At 40.4% G+C, this 13713-nt stretch overlaps 1 protein-coding gene across 2 annotated transcripts in view; it reads right to left on the bottom strand.

The window, feature by feature from the left end:
- Window positions 1-13713, bottom strand: part of snx13 (sorting nexin 13) — a 22627-nt gene extending 8914 nt beyond the window's left edge. The window contains exons 1-8 of one of the 2 annotated variants that reach the window (XM_054763333.1): window positions 13452-13713; window positions 2647-2759; window positions 2464-2566; window positions 2288-2377; window positions 1224-1345; window positions 397-515; window positions 204-308; window positions 35-123 (exon numbers count right to left, since the gene is read on the bottom strand). In XM_054763333.1, coding sequence (XP_054619308.1) covers window positions 35-123; window positions 204-308; window positions 397-515; window positions 1224-1345; window positions 2288-2377; window positions 2464-2566; window positions 2647-2759; window positions 13452-13493 — 783 coding nt within the window. In that variant the 5' untranslated portion in view covers window positions 13494-13713. The remainder of the gene's footprint in view (window positions 1-34; window positions 124-203; window positions 309-396; window positions 516-1223; window positions 1346-2287; window positions 2378-2463; window positions 2567-2646; window positions 2760-13451) is intronic. The other variant, XM_054763334.1, reaches the window with a different exon arrangement.

Here is a 13713-nt window from a genome sequence, read left to right as displayed (position 1 = left end):
GCCCTTTTGCAGAGACTTTCTGATGTGCACTCACTCTTAAAAAGTATCGCATATTCTTGTTGTGGAAGTCTCCAGGAGGTAGTAACAGATACAGAAGCAACTCACACAAGTCTCGAAGGAAACCTACACACAAATCCCAACATTTGTCCAACAAGTTCTGTTCCACAAAGTGGGTGTGCAGACACAGATGTGACTTTGTTCACCTTCTTCATCCTTATGAGAAGTGCACACTACGTCTCGACAAATCTTCCTTTCCATCTCCACTTCGGCCTCAAAGAATGAGTCAATCAGCTCCTCCGTTATGTCCCCTATTCAAACAATAATATTGTTACTGTCCGTCAAAGCCACTTCTCACAATGTGTCATGCATGCATTGCTGCGCCGTGGGGGCATTTACTTTGTTTATCCTCTCTGTCTGGAAGACGATCCTGAGCTTTACGAAAGACACGCAAATGGGTGGCAAAGTCGTCCACCAGGCGGGTGGTGAAGTAAGGCTGCCAGTCCACTTCTTTGGACCTTCACACGTACAAGAAACAGGAACATACAAAATAGCTAATAATACAAGCTTCAACCACAGCCATACCAGATTTTTTGCTAGAGATGGTTCATGGTTCATGGTTCATGGACCATGAACCATGGGTAGAGATGGGTATTGAAACCGGTGCTGGCGTTAAAGGTAGCAACCAGACTGTGCATGTAATGTCATGTAATTCTCAACAGTGGAACACAAAAGACTTGTAATCTTTTTAAACCACATAGCAGACCTTAAAACGCCAACACCAGTGCTCAGTTCTAACACTGCTGTAGCAGTGGTCACAACAGCAACACAGCACTTCCTCTATCAATCATGGTCACGGCGAGTGAGGCGCGTTCACAAACATCTGAGCATCAACATCAAAACACAAGCAGGTCAAGCACATTCCCTGTGTTCTGTAATGCTGCTGGTTTTGTTGTGATATTTATGACAATTTGTTGTGGATTTCATTTTAAAATGGTGACTTTATTTAAAATATTTAAATTATTATTGAAGGACTTAAATTACTATTCTGTTCAACTTGCATATCACAAAAATTCATAAAAATAAAAAGTAATAGTTTGGACACAATTTGTATGCTTCAAAACTACCGATTTTGTACCAGTATGGGTTGAAATGTAAACAACACCCATCCCTAATGGATACATTAAGCTACAATTAGCTCTCAAAACTGAGCATTATTGTCATACCGTGTGGAGAACTGGACGAGGGCGTTCTGCAGCGTTTGTCTGATCTCCAATAAGAAAGATTCATCCTCGCTCAGAGTGTAATACCAGTACTGGATATAATCTCTCAAAGCAAACTGGATCACCTGATGGTACAATGAAAAAAATATATCATCATTACTCAATTTTCCATTATCATTATTAAACATCCATAAACCCTAAAAAGTGTTTTTTTTCCCATCTTTGTCCACGTAAAGGAAGTTGCAGGCATGTAAGCACATGCTGAGCAACAGGTGGGAATATACTGTATATATAAAGGCCATTTTAGCCAGTTCCCGCTAAGGCGTACAGTAGCAATACTGGGAAAGTGTAATCACACATGAGTACATTGGAAGTACTATAATAACAGCTTTCAATGACTTAAAAGGCAGTTTTTAAGGGAAAGGACTACCCCCGTTTATGAAATGCAATAACTCAAAAGTGGCAGACAATGACAGCAACACGAGTCAGTGGGACTTTCTTTCAAAACAGCACATTTCTTTCCCGGAGTTGTTTTGCACCGTAAGATCCCACGTTGTAAATGCTGCTTAAATGATTCATGTGCATTGCAATGATGGAAGCCTCCACAGCCAGTGTCATCTGCGTTACGAATTGCTGTGTCTGCACTTAAGGTTGCTGATCGCGCTGTTTGACGGAGGTTAACATGCGAACATGAATGTTTTGATTGCAATTCTACATACATACAAACAGCATTGGATATGAATAAAAACATTATGGCTGCACGACGAGTTGGTCTCCCATTGCTTTTGTCAGATTTGAATGGGAAAATAAAGCACAGCACATATAAAGCACAGTATAAGTCATCTGACAGCAATGAAAGCAACAACAAAATGTGGACAAACACAGAAGCTATCAAGAGATCACATGGTGATAAACGTTGCAGATGTGGATCTGCTGACCAGCCACAAAGTGTCCCAAAAAGCCTCCCTTGAGTCTGCAGAGTCATTAAGCTTCTCATCCAGACGCTATAGTTGCGGTGGTTATGCTATTGCACTGTTATCATTGTGACATAACCACACAACACACACCTGTTGCAGAGGTTCATCTATGAAACTGGAGCCAGTCAGTCGTCTGTCTATCTTTATAGGTTTCATCTCCAGCTTCATCTCATCCAACGTCTGACCGAAAGAGACAGAAAATGATCAGGAGCAGAAAGTCAAAACAAACACTTAACAAGTTTGTTTTGAAGTTGCGCGCTCTATACCTTCAAAATACCGATTTGTGTAGGGGGCAAATAAGAGTGCTCGCACTTCTCCAAGTGTTTCTCTGAGTTGATCTTCCCATACAGCAGAGTGACCGCAAAGCCCCTGGTTAAAGTAGTAGGAGTAATTAAAAAGTTGGGAGTGAGACGACTGTCTCACATGATACAATATTTGTGACTACTCACCCTCCAATGAAGCAGAGGATATAAAAAGCCAGGTAGAATATGGCAAAGGGTCCGAAAGTGATGAGGAACAGCACGACTCCGAGACCCCCCCATCCCCAAAAGGACAGACTGGCCTAAAGAGAGAAAAAAACAACAACACACAATTACATAATAAAATAGGATTGTCAAATGATCAGAATTTTTAACAAGAGAAATCAGTTTTCACATAAATTAATCATCATTTTCAAAGTCAGAAATATGCTATTTTTAATACAGAAAGGTAAATGTCTGGACACGATTATATGGCTTTGATATATATACATACATACATACATACATACACACACACACACACACACACACACACACACACAGTATATAAAGCTCCAAATGAACTGAAAATTCAAATGAAACTAAAAGTTACTACACGTCTGAAAATCTATTTGCCTAACACTAGACTCTTTAATAATGGCATTTTACCCAGGTTATTGTGAGCAATGAGAGGTTGCGTTCAAAGACACCATGTCATTTAGGTTGAATTCACAGGTTTTGAGGTTATTTATAGCAAATTGTGCTTCCACATTATGAGTTGCGCAGTGCCCTTGAACGCTTGCAAACAAAGCCTGGCCAGGATGGAGAAAACAGAAATAATTTAGTCGTTTGGACATCAATTTTTTTAACTTTTCATTTATATTTGAGAGAACTACTTGATGTGCAGCAGCAACAACGAGTTTATGTTGTTTCAGAGGGATTGAATGTCCTTCAACAAAATAAGATTGGAATGTTGAAGGTGTATGCTGTCAGTTATTTAAAAAATAAATCTGACTCTGCCAAAATCAGAATTGGAAGGTCGGGCTTTTTAAAGCATGGTATATCGATATATGTATGTTTAACACATCGATTATTTCTTTTATGCACAATATCACAAACAAGCATATCGTTCATATCGATATAGACTGGATTTGATGCGGAGGTCTCATGTTTCAAGATGGCGCCGCCATGGTGACTGGCAGCTAGTAACAGCAGCTCCGTATTTTCCGTGGCATATTTAGTGTTTAAAAGTGCTTTATTGTCTTTTGTGCCATAACCACTTAAGCAAGTGTGCAGCTATGGATGCTTGCTTCTTGCTTGTTGTGGGAGATGCATTCATTCACGGCTCCATTGTTTACACTCGGGAGCAGCTGTTAGCTTTGAGCCACACACCCCTTTGCTACGCCGTGCGACAGGAGATGCCTGTGGAGGTTAGCCTCCAATTTATTTACAGTATTCTAGAATTAAGGGTTTCAAGGGGAGTGGGGAGTAAAGACAAAATAAGCCCAAAAAAAAAATATAATTTTGTGTTCAGTTGTGTTGTCATTGACTAATATTTGTTTGATGACTTGAAACATTTAAGTGTGATAAACATGCAAAAAAATAAATCAGGTAGGGGGTGAACACTTTTTCACACCACTGTACAGTACATGTGGCAATATGGCACGTTAAGAGAGAATTGGAGAACTTTTCACTCTATCATGTCGGACATGCCATGGCTGACAACACAGTGTGATGGTAATGTGATGTAATGTCATGTCTCAACAATGTTTTGTGTCATTACTGACACATAGTGCCCAGAATACTACATATAGCTTGTATTTCGATTTTTTTTTTTTTTTACTAATACTGGCCCATAGTCAACAGAGAAACAACAATCATTAATTAATCAATTTGAAAAACCACGATAGAGTGATGAGCGATATTCCAACAGCGATGTAGCGAACTGCATTCAACTAACGTGATCTTTACATAATTTCCAACATTTTCACTTTGAGTCAGTCTCATTGAATGCATCTATTACTGTCCAATCAGGTTTCAGAACAAACGTGTGGATTACATGTCTGCGCTGACTAAATCCTGAATGCTATGTATGGACTCTTCCCCCCCCCCCCCCCCAGTTTCTTGCCTCGCTGGTCTTATTTTACTTAAAAAATAAAACACTTTAAAAACATTTCACTGTATTTCCAAAATGTAATTGTTCCATTGTTAAAGGTAATTTTATTTGAGACACACTAAACAGTGCTTATGACTTGTAAGGACTCGAAAACTTCTAGCCTATGACTTCGGACTTGCCCTGTCTTGTTTGCCTTGAGACTTAACAGGGCTTGCACGTCTTTACTTGAGACTTGACTCAAGACTTGAGATTAAAGGCCTGAGACTTACTTGAAACTTGAAAAACACACAGTTTGTCCCACTTCTGGTGTACAGTATCTGAGGGACTTTGTGCACATTCATCTTGGTGGAGATGAACAAATGTGTGACGCTGCAAACAAAGACAACCCTTTGGATTATTATTTGCACACTACGACAGATAACACATGAGCCGCCTAGCACGTCATAAGCAGGTCAACTACGAGTCAACACTTACTTAGCTCAGCACTAGGCTGGGTACTATAGCAAATATGCTAGCCAAATATTATTTACCAAATGGCCTTGGCTGTACTTCCTATCAATGGCTCTCTTCGACGTCGAAAATGATTTGAAGATCAGGAAAGGCGTCTATTATTTAACATGAAAGATGATGATGTATTGCTCTGGTTGAAAGGATATCAAACAAAGCTTTGTGAGGGTGCGATTATGCATATTTATGAGTCACTTCCTGTATGGTTCCTTTTATTGTCAACGCAGGAAACGAGTGTCTCACATTCAGCAAGCATGTATGGAGTGCAATCTTTTTCAACAAACTAGTCTGGTTTCTAGCTATCTTTAAATGTAATCCCACAGCGGGCATGTCATTATGCAATAACAACAGCAGGAAGCCTCAAGTGCCTTTTCACCACCACTAACAATTCACATCAGAGGAAAGGCCAGCTTGTGATGTCCAGTGATGTAGATAGGTTTTCAATGTAGTAAGTCTCTGACACACAAGTTGTAAATTGAGTGGCTCCATGGAAAATTCAATGGGTCTCCATTGAAAAAATGTAACTTCTTTCCATTTCTTATATTCTTTTTCTTGAATTGAAGTGTTAAACGCCTTTGATGTTGGTATGCTATGCAGGGCTCCAGATTTAACATTTTTTAATCTGAGCACAGTGGACCCTAACTTTTTAAAATTGGGGGCGCACACCGAAATCAACTTGCAAAGTAAACATTCACATTTCCTGTTCTGATTTTTTTGACATGAAGTTGTAGGCCATCTCCATCAGCAGTGTAGTGCACTTGGTTGCATTTCAGTCAAGAGGAACGTAGTTCTGGTTAGTTGCTGGGGCCACTTAAGAGCTTGGCTTCTCCAAACCATATGCGTTCAAAAGAGTAATTAATACATTTGCATCACAAAAATGCCTCCTCGAAAAAAATCTGACCTCACAAATTGCTCAGCATTAACTTTTCTCTTTCGTCGTATCACTGCGTGCTATCGCCTGTCCAATCTTGTGTATGTGATGAAGATGGCTGCGACGCTCGAATCTTCATCCGCCAAACTCTTTCAACCAAACTCTACTTAAGTGGCCCCACCAACTACGTGGAAGTACGTTCCTCATCACCGAAATCCAACCAGAACTCGACCCATGGGACGAAGTAGGTGGTAAGTCATCGCTGATGCACTACACTGTTGATGGGGATGTCATACAACTTGATATAAAAAAAAAAATCAGAAGTATCCCTTTAAGGGACTACGGATGGAAATTAGCCTCAGCCTAGAATCTGGTATGTTATACATTTCAATGCACTATGTAGAGAAATGTTCATTAACATGCAATGTTCCTCCCAAGTAAACTTGTAAGTAAATGTAAATGTAAATGCAACCCATGGCACACCGCTGATGAGCTCGGCATCACACTGAGCCGCTGGCAGACGTGATGATCAGCGGTGATGATCTTCAGCTGCCCTACATTCATAGTTGAGGTTCTTAGATAAGCAACACCACAGACGGAGCCAGACGCCGATACTGACACATTATTTTGCAGCTGTGGACAGTCAGAAGACAGCCATTAAACTTGCTGCCATCAACTCCAAAATACTGGAATAGCCAGTTCACCACTCAGGGTGCAAATCCCAATTTCCACCACAAATAAAAGTATAGTGTAAAGTTGCCCCTTAAGCTCCTAAAACCGCACAATATCTTGATCTTATTTCTGGCATGAGCTACAGCGTTTCCGTCAGTGCTGATATTAACAACACGAGTTGCTCCTGTTTACACTGTCAGTGCAACAACGGGTGACCATAATGGATCTCAAGCCAAAGATGGAACTGATAAGGTCTACTTTCCAGTCAGACCTTAAAATGAAACTTTTGACATGCTTACTAATAAGACAGTACAATGCAAAACCCCTTTAAGGACCTGACCCTGACTTTACCTTGAACAGCCCATCTCTCACTAGACACGCTACGGCCTGTCAGAGTGCACACCTGGGCAATAAAGCAGAAAAATGCACTCATATTTGGCTTTAAATCTGACAAAGAGAACAGATTTGTATTTGAAATCATTCTAGAACGGGCGCAACAAACAATACTAAGAACCTATAAAAAGGTATGTCTAGGGTGTAGAAAGTGCTCAAACAGGCTAGGCAAGAGCTCTTAAAAGACTCATAGCTGACTAAAAGTCACATTGGTAAAGTCTACTGAAGAATCTTGGGAACGGCAAAAACATAGAATCAGTGAAGTCCTCCCTCAAACTTTAACAGTCCTTGCTTAACCACAAAAGACACATTAAAAAAAGCAACAAAGTATGGTGTAGTTTTCATTTCACCAACAGTAAAGTAACTAACAACCTTGGTATCAACTTCCATGAGTGACTACCACTAGTAGTAACACATCAACAATTACATTGTTTACATATCAGCCACGAGGAAGCCCCAAAAGGGGCCTCCTTTGGCAATGACCAGAAGCTTTCAGCATTGACTGGACTCACCACGGCTACATTATCACCACTACATGGTGGCATGTGACAGCGCAACAGAAAGCATCGACTATGCATTTCGTGTGGTTAAAATAAGACTTGGGTGAAATGTGATACTCATGATACACATACTCTTTGAGCACATATATCAACAGACTAATAAACTGTACATACTGAATTTGATGGAGCCGGTGTACTCACAAATTAATTTTGTGAGCAATTTGTGTATTTTTTTTATGGCGTAGATGGGTCCTTAAGAGAGAGAAATGTGTAACACGAGCCCCGCCTGACATCAACGGTGTGGCAGTGAGTGTGGAGTCTATGGGTGGCGCTGCATGATGAGGCTAGGAGAGCGCCGATGCTTGGCTCTGTAAGCGAGATGATAACCAACAGTGTGAGTCATCACAGCTTACACTGGGTTTAAAACATGAACCATCTGCTCCACTGATTAACACCCAAGACTTGTGCAGAACACAAAGATGAACATCTGATAAACGATGACTCGGTTCTTAACACGAGGCACACGAAAACGCACAACCAAAGTCAAGTCTCACAATTTGGAACCAAATCAACCTTACATTGTGTTCCTCTAGTCAATAACAGTGTTTTCCAAGCAGAATGTTTGCCACATGCCCACCATCCTTGCGGAGCATGTTGTGGCAGAACTTGCCATTCAATTATTGAGGCAGTTTGAGCACTCATATGTTACAAACAAAGTTGGTGAAATATAAAAGACCATTAAAGAGCAAGACAAGATAACAGATGGGTTCTTATCTAATATAAATTGTATAATGGATTCTCCTTCTCTCACATGACTCACTGTAAAAACTTGAAAGTACGAGAGTGGCCAGTTCTTCTCTCTTGGTGTGATCTAAATTGTAAAAAAGTACTGCTACAAAGAGAAGCATAACTCAGTTCAACCCTGACACGAGAAAATCTCATGGGTGGCTGCAGCCCTGATCAGTGTGGTCATTAGGCGGCATGTTAGCCTTAGACCATTAAAAGTGACCTGTGGGAAATTCAGTTAATGCTGCAGAGTCACAGGGATGACTGGTCATCCCTAATCCACCCGGAACATCATTATGCACAGAGTGGAAGCCAAGAGCAAAATATTGTCAGGTTGCATTCACATTTGTAGATGACTCACTCCCACATCCCAACTGCCATTACTGTGCATTCACAAAGATTAAATCACAAGCAAGAGGTGTGAATGGACACAGGACATACTGAGATGTGATGACTCAGACCACCTCTGAATGTAGTCTGGGTCACATTCTCAGCCTGAGCTGAGAGGGGCCCCCTAGCACACGTCCATGTTGACATGTGCTCTCATTCCTGTGTCATCTATCACACAGCATCTGACAATTTCAGGAAGCCTTTATCACAGGGTACCGTGCAGAAAACACACTTTGTGCTCCACAGTTGGCATTCATGTTGTACTTGTTAGACAAGGGTGTCCAAACTTTTTCCAGCAACAGCCACATAATAAAAAATTAAAAGCTGCAAGGGCCACTTTGATATTTTCTAAACCAAGGTATTAGGGGTGTCACAAGACACTAGACAAGACAAGAAGATACACAAGTTTGGTTCTGAGAGATCGAGACAAAATGAGATTTTAACATTGCTTTAAAAGGGATAGTTCGGATTTTTTGACATGAGCCCAATAACAGCGACTTACCCCCACTTGGTCACCTAAGTCCAGTTCTGGTCAGATTTCCGTGAAGAAGATGCGAGTGTCTTTGTCACATTCACATGAACGCACAGGTGACAGCGTTTTGTGAGGTTTGAGTTTTTGAGAAGGCATCTTTGTTATGGAAATCTTTTGAACGCATATTGTTTTTAGAAGCCAAACTCTTTACTTAACAGTCCCCAGCAACTAAGCAGAACTACGTTCTTCATCACAGAAATCTGACCAGAAGTGGACCAATCGAGACAAAAGGACGTATGTATGACTGACAAAAGAGCTCACTCTATTGATGCCGTTGTTGTATGGAATGTGCCAGGGTACTGAAAAATACACAAATGGCCGGCAAAATTAGTTCTTTTTCCATTTATTGTGTGATTCATTAACTTATTATCGTCCCAGGCTCAGTGCCCACGAGTTTTTTTTAGAATGACAAATCTTGTCATGTTTCTCTCAAGATCCTGTGACACGAGATCTTGCGACACCCCTAGTGGATGCTAAGAAGTATATATTTAATTGCATCTCAGCTTTGTGATATAGGTGAAAAAGCATTTTATTAGTATGAACTTTGGTCTTTTCATCTTTTTTTTCACCCCATTTTTGCTGTTTTTTTTAATTTTTAAATTTTCCAAATATTTAAAAAATGTTGGTAATATTATGACATTCCCATAATATTTTGACTTTATTCCCATAATATTATAGCTTTTTTCCTCGAACCTAATTTTCCAAAGATTACAACTTTATTTTGTTTTATTTGCTTCTCATAATATTACAACTTTTAAAATACCATTTTTTCTTTAATATTTCAACTCTATGTTACTAAAATTACATTATCTTCCCTAACAATATTATGTTATTTCCTTAACATTCTTTTTCCTCGTTAGTTTTCTCTTGTTAAATTATATTTTTACAATGTACCGTGGGCCAATAAAACAAAACAAAAAATGGGGTGGCCCATGGGCCGCACTTTGGACACCCTTGTGTTAGCGAGAACCCACATTTGTGCAATGTGTTCGCAAAATGTTTGTTATCACCACATGATTTAGAAATGACTATCGTCTGTGAATGCAACTAGAGCAAACCAAAGACAGGCTCACACTGACTTGGAAATGAACTGAACAACAACCTCGACTGTGGCGGGTACCTGCAAGACCACAACACTCAAGTACGATAGTACGATATCCACATCAAGCATGACTTTTCCAACTGGGTCATGTTGTGGAACCGCAAGCCACCTATATGTTATCTCTGTAACTTCTCTGTGCACACACACTGTGGCTCAGTCTGACGGGTGGTTGACTGCTCAGTTTGTCTGGCAGGTTGATTAATTCCTTGGACGGATGGAAGGAGGCTGATGTGTTCAAGGTGGCATGCAGACCAAGTGTAAGATGGACAGTTAAGGGACTGACAAAGTCAACAAGTGATCGCAAAATCACTGTCCATCGAGCAATAGCAGTGCAAAGCGTGCTGGTCTTCTGCTAAAAACAGGCAGCTGCAACGCAAACACATGGTACTTACTAAGCAAGAGAAGAGCTCTAAATGGGTGATCAGGCCAGTAGATTCACAGAGGACTCAAAGGCCTGATGAGCCGCTGTGATGAAATGTTATCATAAACATGTTTGAAAAGGCACTTTAAACAGCTCCTCAAATGACAGACTTGTGGGCTGAGATGATAGCTAATCAATATAAAATGTGTATCCAAGAGCACGCACAGCTGGTCCCCTTGGGCGTGAAAAAAAATAAAAAATCAGTGAGCTCATGTTGCCTTAATTGCACACGATGCAGATGTATCTAGCATGCACCCTCTCATGAGGAAATCCTTTCACATATACACACACCAGTGGGTGGTGGCAGACACAGGCAGTCTAGCCACCTTTAAAGATACGAAGTCGACCAAGCACAGGCCGAAAAAAATCACTGAAGAGGATTATTTATGCATAAATGCACAAAGTAATGACAAAACCAACACTGCAGTCGCAACCAAAGCCTTGTTACAGGGGCTAAATGTGTACTTAAGCTAAACTTCTGGAGAGCAGCCAAGAAGAGACTTTATCACCTTAATTCATCTTTTATTACCTTTGCCAAGGGTGTTACATTTTCATTCACCTCTGTGTCATTTGCCTGATTGTGTCTGAAAACTAGCAGGTCACGTTAGAAACTGTGGATGGACTAAACATGAGAAAGTCCCTTCTGAGTAGGAAAATAAAGGCTCGCTTAGACATTTGAGCAAATGGACCAAAGCAAAAACAGAAAAGGAGGCAACCACAATACAAAATAGGAAAGTCAACCCAATACAAAGACAAAGAGCAGAAATGATAGCCAGCAGGGCTATACAAAAAAATAAAAATAAAATCGCTGAGGACTCAAGCTGCACTGTTGTTGGCATGATGACCAACAGGTCCACTCCAAGGCATGCCAGCCATGGCAAGGTGCTATGTTCTTTTCTAAGTCTAACATTGTAAATAATCAGACGGGATAACTACGTGAATGGGGGAAAGATTTAAGTTGTGTCAGAATTCATCTTGGTGTCCTTATACACTCTCAACTATCATTTAAGTCTCAGATCAAAAAGGTTGGTAATCGTGTCAAATATAATATTTCAAATTTTCCGGTACATGAGATCACACCTATCACTGCAGGCGGCTAAGGTGTTCATGCATGCTATGGTCCTGCCACATTTAACCTACTCTCTTAACCTGGTCACAAGCAAGCAAAACAAAACTAAAACCGAGAGAATCACTATACAAACGGTCAATGAAAATACTGAATAAAAAACAATTAAGATGTCTTCACTGCAAAAACACCTTTTAAGTTAGGACAACATAATCAAGCATTCAAACCTTTGTCTGATGTACAAAATCATCCATGGCCAGTCATCTCCTCCTCTCAGTCAATTTGTAAACATAACGAACATCTCTCAGAGAGTAACGCAAGGGGCGGTCCGAGGAGACTGTATTGCTCCTCTACGGAAAAGCGCTGTTAGTCAGAGTGCCTTGTCAATCACAGGTGCACAGGAGTGGAACTCTGTACCTCAGAACATCAGAGAACTTCAGAGTTAATACACTAAAAAATATCTTAAAAACTGGTTCATAACACACCATGCATGTAATCACTGTTCTTAACTGTCTGTTGACTTGACGTATGTTCCAGTATTTTGAAAATTTGTTGGTCATTTTCATCCGTTTGCACCATGGTCAATATTGTATAAAGATACACCGTATCTTTTAACTGGGTTTGTATAGTTGCATCTATTTTTTACTAATCTTTTATATTTGCATTGTTCCCTTTATAATCCTTTTACTGTTCTTTTAGGGAGACAATTTTTAACATCCGTCCAGGGACAAGACAAGAGATGAAAAACAGCCTTTTGGCTAATTCCGGTGCATTTGCAGCAATGCAAATTAATGTACACTGTCCCAGTCAAATAAACCAATACGTAAAGTAGCTTCCTTGTCCTAGCCAGCAAGGCATGCTGACTATTACTCAAGCGAATACGTGCATGAATGTGTTGTTTGTCAATATGTGCCCTTAGATTGGCTGGTGTACCCCGCCTCTGGCCCCAGTTAGCTGGGATAGGCTCCAGCATACCCCTGCGACCCAATGAGGAAAAGTGGCGTAGAAAAAGAATGAATGCATGAATGAAGCCCCCCCCCAAAAAACAAGTGTTGCCTTGCCTATTTTTATAGATAGATACTTATTAATCTCCAAGACAAATTCACACAGTGACTTATGGTGACGTATTCATCCTGGGAAATACTCAACACTATTAGTTATCAGTGTTTTATTGGCCTGTTGCACAATGTTTAAATTAAAATAAAATGTGGAAAAATAGAGCAAAAAGACACAATGTGAAGGGAAAATGCTGAAACCTTGATATTAATGACTAATAAAACAAAGCTTTGTCTTAAAATATGACGGGTTTTTTTTTCAACCTTTTCGAATCATTTGACAACATCCCATGTGACAACCCCAGAATAATTCAAATTTATCGGGTCACTTGAAAAAAATGAGACTAGTCACATAGCAGCAATGGAGTGGACCTTACAATCACATCCTTAACTGAAACCAGCTTGTGTTGTGCTACTTGTTTGTCTGACAAGCTGCTTAACACCACATTAAAACATGCAAACCGACAGCTTTGTGACAACCTAAAGTGAAAAGAAGTGACACAACATTTCTTACAGGTAGTAGACAAGTATGCAGTTAAGAATTGACACAACATTCATGTGGTCAGTGCTGCTAGCCGCCCAAACAAGTCAACACCCAGCTCACCTGGTGGGATGTACGATTTCTCTGATAGTGGATGTCACTCATTATATATATACTATCTACATTTCCTACGGAGAGCTAATTCCAGCGCAGTATTGACAGTACGACTGTCCCAAGCTCATCGTATTAGCGTCGTGTTAGCCGTGTAATCCCAGGTCGAGTGCCACTTATAGCAGACAACCTTTCTGGAAACACTGAGACTGAGTGGCGTCTTTCCTCTCCCATGACAGGCAGTGTGTTTACCTGCGGGGCTAACGCCTAGCCG

Source organism: Dunckerocampus dactyliophorus, chromosome 20, assembly GCF_027744805.1.
Source record: "Dunckerocampus dactyliophorus isolate RoL2022-P2 chromosome 20, RoL_Ddac_1.1, whole genome shotgun sequence".
Taxonomy (NCBI): domain Eukaryota; kingdom Metazoa; phylum Chordata; class Actinopteri; order Syngnathiformes; family Syngnathidae; genus Dunckerocampus; species Dunckerocampus dactyliophorus.
This window is presented reverse-complemented; position numbering and strand designations above follow the sequence as displayed.